The sequence below is a fragment of the Oreochromis aureus genome, linkage group 4 (assembly GCF_013358895.1).
Source record: "Oreochromis aureus strain Israel breed Guangdong linkage group 4, ZZ_aureus, whole genome shotgun sequence".
Lineage (NCBI taxonomy): Eukaryota > Metazoa > Chordata > Actinopteri > Cichliformes > Cichlidae > Oreochromis > Oreochromis aureus.
Window position 1 is genome coordinate 1,116,991 of NC_052945.1, and position 15,091 is coordinate 1,132,081.

The 15,091-nt window shown below is 44.8% G+C and overlaps 2 protein-coding genes across 2 annotated transcripts; both read left to right on the top strand.

The window, feature by feature from the left end:
* The first annotated feature begins 3,720 nt into the window (after nucleotides 1–3,720).
* On the top strand, nucleotides 3,721–7,077 carry LOC116311513 (keratin, type I cytoskeletal 13-like). The gene is made up of 7 exons (XM_031728644.2): nucleotides 3,721–4,224; nucleotides 4,650–4,732; nucleotides 5,597–5,753; nucleotides 5,844–6,005; nucleotides 6,290–6,415; nucleotides 6,498–6,721; nucleotides 6,855–7,077. Exons 1-7 carry the CDS (start codon nucleotides 3,778–3,780, stop codon nucleotides 7,003–7,005), a joined length of 1,350 nt encoding a protein of 449 aa, XP_031584504.2. The 5' UTR covers nucleotides 3,721–3,777; the 3' UTR covers nucleotides 7,006–7,077.
* Nucleotides 7,078–11,900: 4,823 nt separating this feature from the next.
* On the top strand, nucleotides 11,901–14,854 carry LOC116311512 (keratin, type I cytoskeletal 13-like). Its single transcript, XM_031728643.2, has 7 exons — nucleotides 11,901–12,325; nucleotides 12,891–12,973; nucleotides 13,359–13,515; nucleotides 13,731–13,892; nucleotides 14,041–14,166; nucleotides 14,249–14,469; nucleotides 14,682–14,854. Exons 1-7 carry the CDS (start codon nucleotides 11,948–11,950, stop codon nucleotides 14,779–14,781), a joined length of 1,227 nt encoding a protein of 408 aa, XP_031584503.1. The 5' UTR covers nucleotides 11,901–11,947; the 3' UTR covers nucleotides 14,782–14,854.
* Nucleotides 14,855–15,091: the final 237 nt, after the last annotated feature.

Consider the following 15,091-nt stretch of genomic DNA (forward strand, 5'->3'; position numbering starts at 1 on the left):
GCCAGCACAAGGCCAGCTGCAGACACACTGCTGGCCCTGTGCTGGCCCAGATGTCAGCCTAGTGTGTACCTCAATCAAGCCATGAAATAACAACATGTGCTGGAACATAATAGTGCAAAAGTAACATGGCAAAACTCTGTTCAGACAGTGAATAGACTGATTCTTATATAGCACTTTTCTACTGTCCCGGATTACTCAAAGTGCTCTATACAACACACCACACTCATCTTCTAAACTAAGTGCTTCCTAACTGCATTCATACTCTTGCAGACTGGAGGAGCCAGGGATCGAACCACTAACCTTCCAATCAGTACGTGACCTGCTCTACCGCCTGAGCTACAGCCACCTACTAGCAAAGGCAAATAAACCCTCACTAGGTTTTGGATAAAGTGTACACTCACAAACCTGTCAAACCTGCATTTGAAACGTTGGCTACCATAGCAGTATAGTATTGCAACATGGCATTTGGGTCTAACTAAAATAGGAAAATAGGAACATAAACAGTGCCATCATTGCAGACCTGGCTCACATCTGGTTGATATACACCCTGCTATGACACCAGTCAGTCAGAAGTGGCAGCTTGATGCCAGATCCGGGCCAGACCTGTTTTCTATGGGCCTGGGCCACATAACCCAAACCACAATCGAGCCAGATGTGACATACCACCAAGTAGACAGTACCATCTATGCCAGGCCTGGCCCATATCTGGATGACATACATCTTATCATGCCAGAAGTCAGCCAGCAGTGCCGGCTTGATACCAGATCTGGGCCAGACCTGTCTGCTATGTGGGATACCTGATAACAGAGACAAGAGTCTGCATGCGTGCACTCCTGAGCAGGACTCACATTTTGGTCTTTGACTGTTTTTGTCATTCAGCAGGGATCAGGTCAAAGTTTAAACAGCTGATTTCACCTTTGTCCTACTGACACACGAGGAGGAAAGACTCAGGAAATCCCAGGAACGGCATCTTTTTTACAGTTTGCATTCAGTGAAATAACGAGAAAGTTCCTGTTTTATCTTCATCAGACCCACAGGAGACATGCCTGCGTGTTTTGGGGATTTTACAGATTTTTTTCCCGTCATTGAGTTTAAAGCTCGAGGAGCTGAGCTGATCTGGAAACCCGGGAACGTACTGTTGAAATGATTTCTCATTATCAGGAAGGTCTGCCTCCTAAAACTGCTCCAGACTCTAGAGTCTGTCTGTTTGAGTTGTTGTGCATTATGTTTGATGCTTATGATCAAGTGGAGCCGAGCACACACACAATCTGCAACCAGAGTTTTTATTAGCAAAGAGCTCCTGCTTTGGGATTAATACCAAAGAAATATCTTAATATAAAAAATCACGTGAAATCAAAATCAGCCCAGTGAAGTCTGAATATTAAGTAATGATCAGTTCAACATTGCAATAAAAAGAAATCAGCCTTGATTTTGTTTCTCGGGTCAGTGAGCGAGGAACCGATTTTTACATGACTGAAACTGAAGAAGGAAAAAATAAAACTCGGACTGAAACTAAAATAACAAATGTAAACTATAACAACTATGATGGCGGTGGGATGGTTGTTAAAGCAGATGGATGATGTCATCCTGCTAACAGTGGCCTAGCAGCGGAACAGCCAAGCACAGTTTAGCGGTTACCTGCACGTAATTAGCTGCTGTGAAATTTGTTTATCTGGCCGGTTTGGCACGAGCGCCTGCTGCAAACAGAGGCCACAGTTTATCGGTTCCTTCAAAGCTCCTTATGATGACCGGGATGACTGAGCGCCTTCACAGACCTTATCTAGCCAACAGTTTTCCAGGTTTCACGCTGAGCTCCTCAAAAATAAAAGATGTTAAATAATCTTTAAATCCTTAAAATCATCACTTCACGCGTGCGGACCGAGTCCTAGTCCACATCCACAAACACCATCTGCACACACTGCAGTCTGAAGCGCTCTGCTTTTGCTTCGTTACACAGAAGTTTTATTCATTTATTCGTCATTATCACCTCGATCAGACTTTAGCGAGTGTTTGGCCCTGCAGCCTGGGAGCAGCGGTTGGGAGAACACCTGCAGCATGAACGCACCCAGCTACACCCGCACCACAAAAACACTTTACAAATCATTAAAGCTGTGATTACTCCCATTATACGCTGACATGTCAGGACTTGTGTGCACTCAGAGTCTTGCAGGAGCGTTTTTCCCCTACAAGGTGGAGCGCAGAATCGCACCATCAGGTCACATCAGGCCATCGGGGGAGCTCATCTGTCCTTTTCTGTCCTTGTAAAATGTACACAATCAGAACAATAAATGTTTTTATTCACATGGACACATGATAGCAGGACGGTTTGTTGCAGCCTGAGGAAGGTCACAGTTTTCACACAGACTGAGCGTTCCTGCTCGTCCACAGGTAAGATCACACTGGACACTAATGACCCCTGACCCCTACTCTAACCCCATCCCATCAGTTTTCTGCTTTACTATTTTCACTTTTAAACACTTCAACAGGGGCAACTCTGACGTTGGGTTCTTGCTTCAGGATACTTCGGTGTGTAGCTCAGAGACCCGAGGATTGGATGACCCGCTCTACCTCCTAGGCCACAAACGCCCCTTGAAAAAAGGACTTCTTGAGACTCCAGACTACATTGGCTCAGGTCAGTGCTGCTGTGTGGAGCATGGAAAAGCTGCACAAGTCCAGTAATTGCATCAAGTCATCTCAGTCTGAAGGCCAACAGAGCCGTGGCCCGACCTGGAGCCTGCAAGGAAACGGAGAACAGGGAGGACGGAGAAAAGCTGGGCACCAGACCTGGACAGGGTCAGGACAGAGTGGGAGGCAGGGAGTTGTTGACCACAGAGCACTGGGCATATTATTTACTGGAAGTGAGATAATTTCAATTTAAACAACAACAAAATTGTTTTTATTTGCAACACAAATTTAATGGAGATTTGATTTAATTTGTTTGCATCTTTAACGACTCTTTGTGTAAAAAGAGAAATGCTTCTCATCACGTCTGCGTGGAGTCAGAAAACCTCGCCTTTGGCTTTGTTTTGTCCGTTTTTGTTTAAAATGACAGTATAACTATGTCAACAACTAGGACACTTTAACACTCAAAATATGAGTAAAGTGAGGAACACTTTAAAGTATGACAGTGAAATATCCCTGATGATTCGAATAGACGTGTTTTATGCTTTATGGCTCTGGACAGGCATGGATGAAAAATGCATGTAAAACTGCAGGGCTGTGATTCATCTTCTCTCGGGGCCAGAATCGATGGGTTAATGCAGGATAATCTCTTGAGCTCTGCGTCTTTTCAGAAGTGTTTGGTTGAACTTTGGACTTCGAGTTTCAGCCGCTCCTCAGTTTACTGAAGATTAAACTGCTAAACGAGCATGAAAGCAACGCAACACATCAGGAGGGTCACTCCTGTGCAGCTGAGACATGATTTGTTTTGATCGGAGGCTCTAACTAAATATCATCTGTGTCTGAACTGGTTTCCTCGAACCTGTCAGCCCCTCTGATGTGAAATGAAACTTGGCGTGATGTCTGTTATTCACTGTGTTGACTGTAAGTGGATTCCACATTCTTAGGCACACCCTAAACCATTAAGATTTCTGCTGTTCGTGACTGAAACAATCACAGGTGTCTCCTCCCAGGCTCGGCGCCAGCTCACCATCATCCCTCCTCCTCCTCACTCGCTCATCTGAGAGTATAAAAAATGCTGCGCTGTCTGAGCGCTCCACTTTCTCCTCTTCAGCTAAGGCAGAAAGACAGCATCCTTCATCCTCATCATCACACGAGATGACGTCCTTCAGATCTACTAGTGGGGGAATGTACCGGGGCAGCAGCAGGTCCCTTTCCGGCGCCATGGGAGGAGTCAGAATGTCTACTGCTTCATCTGCCATGTCTCTGTTTGGTGGTGGTGGTGGTGGTGGTGGCGGTGGTGGAAGTGGATCTGCCTACAGCTTCGGCTTCGTTGGTGGAGCAGGTGGTGGCGGTGGAGCAGGTGGCAGTGGTTTCGGGTTTGGAGGTGGTGCTGGTGACAGCGTTGGGCTCTCTGCCAATGAGAAAGCCACCATGCAGAACCTGAACGACCGTCTGGCCTCCTACCTGGACAAGGTGCGCAAGCTGGAGGCGGCCAATGCCGAGCTGGAGAAGAAGATCAGAGAGTTCTTGGAGAAGAAGACCTCCCCCTCTGCCAAAGACTACAGCCAGTACTACAAAACCATCGCAGAGCTGCACGGAAAGGTAGGCTCACCTTTGTTTAGTCACATGACCGAGGTGCGCACACAGCATCGCTCAGCCCTGCATCAGCTTCATCTTCAGCTCCACCGTCTGTTTCCTGAAGCAGAAAAAAGCAAAGCAGTGCAGTCAGAGAGTAAAACACAAAGGAGGATGTGAAGGTAAATAAGAGTCAGAACAGAAGGAAGCATCCGAGAAAGACGAAGGTGTGACATCACAGCCTCACAGTTTCATCACTTTTCACAGAAACTAAGAAAATCTGTTTGTGCAGTGTGAAGATAAAAGAAATGAGCAGATTAAAAACCTCACTGGAGAAATGTATCATTTATATTTATGATGACATCATCACATAAAGCTGAACTCGGTGCTCTGTAAGTTTGTCTTCACCTGTAAAATACGATATTCTTAAACTGCCCTGTTTTCACCTTCAGATCCAGGATGCTACCAAAATCAACGGAGGCATCTACCTCTCCATCGACAACGCCAAGCTGGCCGCTGAAGACTTCAGGCTCAAGTGAGTGAACGAGTTTGTTAATGAAGCCAACAGTTCATTTATCTGTTGTGACATGCTGAATGTGAATGAAAAAAATATTTCAGGGTTTATTTTTCCAGTCAAATATGAATCAGGGTGACTCGTAGTGGCTCGTGTTTAGGGGAAGCACACATTAAACTTAAGACCTCAGTCTGAGTTTTTAAAAGATTTTAATATGCAACAAGAAAATAAAGAAAAAATGTAACGGTAACTCCGTAGCTGTGTGCAGCTAGCTTTTTAATTTATGACTTTATCACGCCTGCAAACCACAGCATGACATCATAATTAAATAACACTCTTTCAAATCCTGTGTGTGTGACACTCTCTCCTAAACCACACCAACTTTTCACTCACTGTCACTCTTATTTCCTTAAGGTAGCTCTTGCTGTATATTAGCACTATTCAGGCTTTGCAGTCACATGACCACTAACCATGTGATGTTAACCTAACCAGCACTGAAATGTGTATTCCCCTGTCGCTGGGCGAGAGAGAACCACCACTGTGGTTGCTAGTCCAGCGCTAAACTCAAGTTTACATAGAGGAGAGCAGCTCGTCTGCAAACACTCCTAACTTCTCGCAGAGCGGCAGTAAAACAGGAAGCAACGAACACTGGCCTTCAAAGTAAAAGCAACGCCTTCCTGCTGAAGCCAAAACATTTCAAACAGCAGAGCTTTTACTCTGCTGTTTGAAACGTTCTTCATTTCCAGTTTCACTTCAGTTTCAGTTTGACTGCTGCTCAGAGAGTCGTTGGTGAGTGTTTGCAGATAGTTCGATGGCTTAGATGCAACCAAATGAGGTTTTTCTGTTTGTTTGGGAAAATTCTGAATGCTTCGTGTTCTTCTGCAGGTACGAGAACGAGCTGGCCATGCGTCAGTCTGTGGAGGCCGACATCGCCGGGCTCAGGAGACTCCTGGATGAGCTGACTCTGTCCAGGACCGATCTAGAGATGCAGATTGAGGGCCTGAAGGAGGAGCTGATCTTCCTCAAGAAGAACCACGAGGAGGTGAGTGAGCTCTCGCTCTGTGTTTGGGGATAAATAATATCCCAGCTATTAATAAATGTCCATTAATGTGTCTCTTGGTTGTATTTGTAGGAGCTGCTGGCCATGCGGACTCAGATGAGCGGTCAGGTAAACGTGGAAGTGGACGCTGCTCCTCAGGAGGACCTCAACAAGGTCATGGAGGAGATCAGAGAGCACTACGAGGGTCTCGCTGCCAAGCAACGCAAAGAACTGGACGCCTGGTTCCAGGCGAAGGTGAGGCAGGATTTTTAACTCAAGACATAAATGTTCCCAGAAGATGAGCCTCTTGACCTCTTCTCTAGCATCACCAGGATGTTTCTGGATTTTCAATTCAGTTTTATTCATACAGAAGAAATCACAACCACAGCTGTTGTAAAGACTCCACAATAATACTAATGGCTTGTTTTGTAGACACCGAGCATGATGGGTGCATCATACCTGGTGCCTGGATGGATGAGGGGTGAATGAATTAATATTGATCTAAATAAACATCACAACATTGTTTTTGGTCCTTTCAGTCAGAAGCGCTGAACAAAGAAGTCGTCACCAGCACAGAAACCATCCAGACATCCAAATCAGAGCTCACAGATCTCAAACGGTTGCTGCAGAGCCTGGAGATCGAGCTGCAGTCACAGCTCAGCATGGTCAGTATCACATCACAGCACATGAAGGTTTTCATAGCTTTTCAGAAAACGCACTGAGCCTCCTTCTCTGTGCCTCCTGCAGAAAGCCGGGTTGGAGGGCACGCTGGCTGAGACTCAGAGTCGGTACGCCATGCAGCTGTCGGGTTACCAGAACCAGGTACTGATGCTGGAGGAGCAGCTGTCGCAGCTGAGGGCAGACCTGGAGCGGCAGTCCCAGGAGTACCAGATGCTGCTGGACATCAAGACCAGGCTGGAGATGGAGATCGCCGAGTACAGGAGGCTGCTCGAAGGAGAGGGCACCGGCAGGTCAGAGTCTTTACCTTAAAAACATTTAGGACAGACAAATATGAAAAATAGTTTAGTGACAGCAAACAAATGTTTCTGAAATATTTATATTCAGTGATTAAATCCAGACTGTCCTGTTTGTCTCCTCCTGCAGCAAAACCACCACCTCCAAAACCTCCTCCTCCACCTCCTCCACCACCTCCTCTGGGCCCACCAGCGTCACCACCAAAAAACAAATCGTCATCGTAGAGGAGGTCGTGGACGGGAAGGTGGTGAGCTCCCACAAAGAAGAGGTCACTCTGTGAGTTCCAGCAGAGGGCGCTCTCACAGAAATAAACATGCAAATAAAAGTCTGCTGAGGAGCTTCAGAATAAAAATGTGTTTTGTGTCTTTTGTTTGGGCTGAAATTCAAATTAAGTTCAGTTAAATTAATCAGGTCAAGGAAGTGAACAAATATACTGTGTTAGCTGTTGAGTTACAGTAATTTCAGGTTCCTAGTTTTCAGAAACTGTGGTGTAATTGGACGATTCACTCAAAAGCTGGTTAAAGCTGCAAACTTGGTGACGGTGAAGCTGCAAGATGCAGTCAAAGGACAAATGTCTATCAGAGATACAGAAGCACTCATGCATTCATTACTTCCAGGCTGGACTACTGTAATTCATTATTATCAGGATGTCCTAAAAACTCCCTGAAAAGCCTTCAGCTGATCCAAAATGCTGCAGCAAGAGTCCTGACAGGGACTAGAAAGAGAGAGCAGATTTCTCCTGTTTTGGCTTCCCTTCATTGGCTTCCTGTTAAATCCAGAATTCAAAGTCCTGCTCCTCACATGTTGTCGAGGGGCAACGCTGTGCTGTAGGGGTTGTCTTTAAAATACAACATCACAATTATTTAATGCATCACTTACTCCAACTTACATTAATATATTATTAATATAAATTAGAGTTACTGTTTGAAAATCTGATTTCAGGTAGAGCCCAAGATACTTATACTCTTCCACTTGGGGCAGGAACTCGTCCCTGACCCGGAGTGGGCACTCCACCCTTTTCCGGCTGAGAACCATGGCCTCAGATTTAGAGGTGCTGAGTTTAAGTATCTTGGGGTTTTGTTCACAAGTGACAGGAGAAGGGAGCAGGAGATCGACAGACGGGTTGGTGCTGCAGCTACAGTGATGCAGATGCTGTACTGGTCTGTCATGGTGAAGACAGAGCTGAATGTAAAGTCATGTCAAAGTCAAAAAAACTTTATTTATCTCCAAGGGGCAATTAAGATAGATGATACCTTGCCAACCGCACATACAATACACAAATATAACATTGGGGAGACAGGTCAGGCTAGGCAGCACTGGCCGGTCGACCACACGAGCAGCGACCGGTAAAGTGAAGCTCTCAATTTACCGGTCGATCTACGTCCCTATATGCTTGGTGATATGTCAGGACTAAAGGCACCCAGTGTGCTGACGCCCAGGAAACATTTGCCTGCAGACGAGTTTTACTGCAAGGTGACGAGCAGCTGACTCAGTGAGGAAGCAGCTCAGATATGACAGTGTGTTACACAATGACTTATTTATAACTGAGATTTTATCCAACAGTCAGAAACCACTGATGGAATCAACATCCAAAAACAAAAGATTATAGGTGTGTACAGAGTATAGTGTGTGTGTGTGTGTGTGTGTGTGTGTTAAGAATTAATGTTTAAATAATTTGCTGAATGATGAGAATCTCTTCATTTATCTGTTGATGTTTTATAACCGCACTGAAGTGAACATAAGAGAGGAATCCAGGTTATTTCTCTGCCCCCACCCAATCACAGGACACACACACACACACACACACACACTCACACACACACACACACACACACTCACACACTCACACACACACTCACACACTCACACACACAGACACACTCACACTCACACACTCACACACACAGACACACACAGACACACACACACTCACACACTCACACACTCACACACTCACACACACACACACTCACACACACTCACACACACACACTCACACACACTCACACACACTCACACACACACACTCTCACACACACACACACACACATACCAACAACAACAAAAACTTATATCTGATTTAGTTTATGCACGAGAAATACTCACTGTTCTCCGTAGCGCTCCATTAAGTGTAACATAAGTATCTGGATGCTCCACCCTTCATGTATGGATGTGTGCGGGAACCAAAGATTCCCCCTCAGGTGAACCTCACGGATGTTCAAAGTTAATTAAAGTTAAAATATTTTTATTGTTCATTTTAGAATAACTGAATATACTTGTGATGGCTGCAGTTACAGTCACACAGTGGTAATATCTACCAAACATCAGTGTTACAACTGAGGCTTAACCATAACACTACACTTACATTTTTCTTTCTTTAACCTCCTAAGACCCGAGCTCTTCCACGGCATACATTTTTAATTTGTCTTTCATATTTGGGCTGATTGGGACCTGATGAATGTAAAAACAAAGAATTACCTTTTTTTTTTTTTTTTTTTTTACCTGATTTTTGTTTTTAAGAAAAATGAGAGCCACATACGAGGATATTCATTTAAAATTTCAATACAACAGTGGCAGTATAACGTCCTCGTAAGTGGATATCAGGCCCTTGTAGAGCAAAATGTAGTATTTTGGTCTAAATAACCCAAAATGTGATGTCCACATATGGACATCACATTTTGGGTTATTATTGGACATCACAGGTCCTCGGAGGTTAAATATAGGATTGAATTTACAGGGTAATAAAGAGTTGGTTTGGTTTAGAATTAATTTACTCATACAATCACATAAGACTGTATTCTAAAATAAGTGCGCACATTTTAGTTTACACTGTTATGTATGTATGATTTAATCTTTCTTTGTTTCCTGAGTTAGCTCAGTGGCAGCTGCTCCCAGTCCCTGGTTGATGAGCTAAGAGGTGGAAAAGGGGCGGAGCAAGCCTATGTGGAGATCTGCAAATTGGGTCATACCACTACTCTGGATCATGGGGGGAAATGAAATTTGTTATGTTAGCTTTAGTTGGGTTTTGTGTGTTCTACGCCTTTCTGTGTTTGAGTTTCCCCTTTGTCTCGTTCAGGTAGGTTAGTTTGTTTGAGTTAGTATTGTTTGTTGCCAGCTTTCGAGAAGAGGTCTGTTACTTTGACCTCTTTTATGAGCCCAAGATTTGAAATTCTCTGTTTGATTTAACCAAGTGTGATTTAGGGTCAAATAAAAACAAACTTATTTTGTACTGTAACCTGTGCCTGACGTTCTTTCACTGCTCGATCCATCACAATACTCAAAAGTTAGCAAGAATAACATTTCTTATTTTTAATTTTAATTCAAGTGAATGTACATAGATATAAGTTTAAAAAATATAAGCAAGTGTGATTGCACAGCGCGTGTACCCGGGACCGATCATTCGGACAACTAAGTCGGTGGCTTTTGTCTGTGAAGTAATGACAGGCTGCTTTCACCCAGTGTCACAGAGCAGCTCGCACTGCCTCCGTCTAAGTGAAGAGCAGATCAGCTGTATGCTGAGCAGGGTCTGAATGCAGCCGACACGCTCAGTCCCGACAGGTTAACCCTTTAACAACTTAGCCTGTGTGTTGACTAAGAACCAAAAGGCTTAATACAAACGTCTGTGAAGGTTATCAGTCATCCAGGTCATCGTAGTCTTTTTCTTTTTTTTTTACCTTTTTCCCACAAATGCAACACCCAAACTCATACTGTCTTTGTTCTGTAAACAGCGATCTCTAAATAGTTTGTCACACAGAGCAACCTCAGCCTCATTTCAAAGAATAACTTTAAATGATGATATGAAGCATTTTTAAGTAGAAATAACTTTCTTCATCACAAGCTAGCTGGTGTTATCTGTTAAAAGATCTTTAATGAGTTGGTAAAGTTCTAGATTAAACCAATAAATTGCATTATCAACCCTTTGATTTTCAAACTGTTAGAATTCACTTGTTACTTACCATGTTTTATTTCATAGTAGTGGAGAAGTCCAGTGATATCTGATCAGGTCACAGTCTGGTTGAAAAAGGCAGTTTGTGAAGAATGATGTGGCTTCTTCTGAGGCTTATCTTCAACCCAAACAATTGAAAGTTTTGACCCAATATTTGATCAAAGCTGCCCGACCTATGACCCAGCAGAATTAGTCAAGCTGTGGAGTGAATTGAAGAACCCGGCACAATACCAACCCGACTCCTGAGTCACAATAACCCAACTTATAAACCTACGGCTTTTACCCAGCAGTTGAGTTGTGAAAATAACGCAGCATTTTTTAGAGTGTGGTTTGTCACCTCGGGAACATAATCATTCATAAACAACACTCATCCTCAGGCAACAAGTCACTTGTTTGGTTCTTTCACTGGCTCTTATTTTTTGTTTTTTGTTTTTTATTTAATGACACAAGAAGGTCACCATTAAGTAAAATGAAGAGTATGGGAAGGTTTGACCTTTGACCTTGAGGTGAATCAAACCCTTCGGGGACCATATTTGCACTACAGGGTACTCTAGGCTAATATAAACCTTATAAAACGTTTAAACTGAAACAACTACATTAAGAACTTTGAGCATGACCGTGTACAGACGTATACTTTACTGTTTGAAGTCAGATTTTGATTTCATTTATTTACTCAAACAGCAGTTCCTAATTTGTAGCGTGAAAAACACTCCAATCACAGCCTCGGTCACACGAATATCTTACAGAAGATGTTTGTGTTTCCGTGTTTTTCCGTGTTGTTCTTATCCTGATGCTGGTGTGGAGCGCTGTCCCTCCGTGTTTGCTGACAGCAGGTGGAGGCAGAATGCAGGCCGGGAACAAAGTGTTTCATTGTTTGGTTGCACAATAAGCAGGAGGAGGAGCGGCTGCAGACCTGCAGGGCACAAAAACAACACAACACACAGAAACAACAGACAGGCTGCGACACGATGGCAGGAATCCGTTGGACGTGGGAGAGAGGACGCTTCGGTTTAAAACGATGAGCTAAATCCGATCTGAAGAGGGGGGGACACCCACTCACCTCAGAGACTCAGGTATGGACGTAGATTTCGAAAGGCACATAAAAAATTCCTTTCAGCCTGCCCCGAGGCATGGTGGGGGTGGGGGTATGGGTGGAGTGCTGCACTGGGGCGGGGGCCGTATCTGAATCCCTCCCTCACTTGCATAAAAGCAGCTTGAGCTGGTCTCCGGTTCATTCTCTCCTCGTCTCTGTCCACAGCAGAAAAAAGTCTCCAGCATGTCCAGCCTGTCCTACCGTGTCTCAGGATCTCGCCCCGGCTCCATGAGGGCCGGCAGCGTGTGCGGCGGCGCCGGGGGGTTCGGCGTCCGCATCTCCAGCACAAGCGCTCCCAGGAACTTCTCCTCATCTGCTGCAGCAGGTCTCGGGTCTGGTGGCTTCGACCTGGCCGATGCCATTGATATCTCAGACAACAAGAAGATGGCCATGCAGAACCTGAACGACCGCCTGGCCTCCTACCTGGAGAAGGTGCGCAAGCTAGAGGCGGCCAATGCCGAGCTGGAGCTGAAGATCAAGGAGTTCCTTGAGAAGAAGACCAAAGTACAGGGGAACGACTACTCTGCCTACTACGCCACCATAAGTGACCTGCAGGAAAAGGTGAGAGCAGGTTCTTTCTCATCTGTAAACATGGTGAAAATACCAAAGCGTATCATGAGGATCTGAAGAGGGCGTGCGGCGGCTTGTCCTGCCAGAGCTCGGCTGTTGCTTGATGGTTTTTGTACTTCATGTCAAACATGTTGTACTTTTATACGTGCTGACGTTTTTGGCTGCTGCCTCGGCTCGAGTTTGTTCTCAGTGAAATGTCTTAGTGAGATGTCACTAAGATGAGACACAAAAGAGAGAATAGAGCTGTGAGGTCATGTGAAACACGGGAGGTGCATGAAACCGACCCCCCTCTCCAACGCGCCCTGCAGCAGGATCTGTGACTTCCTGCAGGTGCGGCCACACCCGAGACACACGAGGTCACCTCTCTGGTTTTACATGAAACCATGAGGGGGAATTTGTTTGCACTTTGCATATTCTTACTGTTGGTTAATCATTTCTGCAGCAGGTGGTGAACTGGCAGTGAGGCCGGGGAGGCGAGCCACGCCTGTCACATGATATCCTCTTCCCAACAACACTCCACATTTAAAGCCTGAATAGTTCCTCCTTCTGTTTTCAGATCCTCGACGCCACCCACACAAATGGATCCCTTTACCTGACGATTGATAACGCCAAGCTGGCTGCTGATGACTTCAAAATGAAGTGAGTCCCTGAACACTTTCAATTTTCTGGTTTTTAGTTTAAATAGCATATCAGACACAAATACATCGCAGGGTTAGCTGCACATCTAATGCACTGCTTCCAGTATTTAAGCTGCATCCACCACTAAGCAAAGAAACACTAAAGGATGGATTCTGAATTCCATTTTCAAATGAAAAGATCCCCAGATCAGTCACAGAGTTCTGATGTTTGGGACTGAGCATCTCCAGAAATATTTGCAAGTAACCATAAAAACCTCTCATGTGACCACATGCAAAAAAACCACCCACCATCCAAACCAGGCTTCTCACTGAGACGTAAAGTAGGTCCAGCTCCCACAGCTCCCACGGTTTGGATGACTCGAACGATGCTGCTCGTTGCTGTACAGGTACGAGAACGAGCTGAGCATGCGTCAGAGTGTGGAGGCTGACATCGCTGGGCTGAGGAAGGTCCTCGACGAGCTGACGATGACGAGATCCGACCTGGAGATGCAGATCGAGTCGCTGAAGGAGGAACTCATCCATCTCAAGAAGAACCACGAGGAGGTGGGAGTAAAACCAGAGACTAACTATGAAGAAAATAATGATTAAATGGATGAAATAACTATGATTACACATTTATAAACTATTACACTTAGAACAGGTTGATGTTTTTAGAGAGAAGACTGAAATTCAAGACCCAAAGCAAAACTTATTGCATGAATTATTAGTTATTAAAGCTCCATCTCTGCATTACGGGCGATACTTTCTCCTTTCTGCAGGACTTGCTCACTCTGCGCTCCCAGATGAGCGGTCAGGTGAATGTGGAGGTGGATGCTGCTCCTCAGGAGGATCTGACTGCAGTTATGGCACAAATCAGAGATCACTATGAGAACGTTGCTACCAAGAACCGCAGAGAACTGGAGGCCTGGTTCCAGACCAAGGTGAGACTTAACCGTAAAACAGGCATGAATTCGTCTGAGATACGATCTGTTTAGACAAACACAGCTGAAAAAGAAGCTCTCTTTATGACAGCAAAGGCTGAAAAATAAGGGTTTTTTCCAGTAAAATTTAGAGTTTGTGTGTTTTCAGTCTGATGAGCTGAATAAGACGGTCGCTGAGAGCACAGAGGTTCTTCAGTCATCTCGCTCTGAGATCACAGAGCTCAAACGCACCCTGCAAAGTCTGGAGATCGAGCTCCAAGCACAGCTCAGTATGGTGAGTTTTAACCTTTTACTGCTGACTTTTCCTCAGTGTTCGATTCTGCAAATCTTCTGAGACTCTTTCTTCTCATCTCCAGAAAAAGTCTCTGGAGCACACTCTAGCCGAAACCCAGGGCAGGTACGCCAGCATGCTGGCAGGTTACCAGGGGCAGGTGACGTCTCTTGAAGAACAGTTGATGCAGCTGAGGGCCGACCTGGAGCGTCAGCGACAAGATTACCAGATGCTGCTTGACATCAAAACCAGGCTGGAGATGGAGATTGCAGAGTACAGAAGGCTGCTGGATGGAGAACTGGACAGGTGAGCTGGTATACATCGATCATCAGGAACCAGCTACTGTCACGCTTTTTTCCCCTCTGATTTGGTTTCAAACACTTTGCTACTGATCTCTGATTAAAAATACTGATACGAAAGTTAGCAGATGCACCAACTGTTATGTTGAATAACAGCAGTTAGCTTTTGCTTAAAGGATGATACGTTAACTGGATTTGTGTCTCGGTGTTTCCCCACAGCTCGTCTTCCTCCAAAACCACCACTCGCAAAGTGGTGATCGTCACCAGAGAGACCACTGAGGACGGAGAGGTGACCACTGAAACTCAGGAGATGAAATGAGACGACAAACATCCGTCAACACGTTCTTAAACGTTCTCAGAAGTGCACAAATAAAAGTCTCCTGATGAACTGATTAATGTGTGTGTTTCAGTTCTCTTTCCTTCTGAACAGTGATATTACATTTTTACAATGTCTAGATACATTTAATTGAATGAACATCAACATTCAGAGCTGAAAACCAAAAGCTGCAGTTCCTCTAACATCCAGCAGAGGCAACAGCATTGAATCTGTCCCCATAAATGCAGCAAAAATTACGTACATTACAGATTACGCACATTTGCAGACAAATTATAGCTAATATAACATAAAT

Coding starts and splice junctions, on each gene's coding strand:
- LOC116311513 (XM_031728644.2), top strand. CDS start 3,778: ATGACGTCCTTCAGATCTACTAGTGGGGGAATGTACCGGGGCAGCAGC. Junction 5,754..5,843: donor TCAAGAAGAACCACGAGGAG/GTGAGTGAGCTC, acceptor TTGTATTTGTAG/GAGCTGCTGGCCATGCGGAC. Junction 6,006..6,289: donor ACGCCTGGTTCCAGGCGAAG/GTGAGGCAGGAT, acceptor TGGTCCTTTCAG/TCAGAAGCGCTGAACAAAGA.
- LOC116311512 (XM_031728643.2), top strand. CDS start 11,948: ATGTCCAGCCTGTCCTACCGTGTCTCAGGATCTCGCCCCGGCTCCATG. Junction 13,516..13,730: donor TCAAGAAGAACCACGAGGAG/GTGGGAGTAAAA, acceptor TCCTTTCTGCAG/GACTTGCTCACTCTGCGCTC. Junction 14,470..14,681: donor CTGGATGGAGAACTGGACAG/GTGAGCTGGTAT, acceptor GTTTCCCCACAG/CTCGTCTTCCTCCAAAACCA.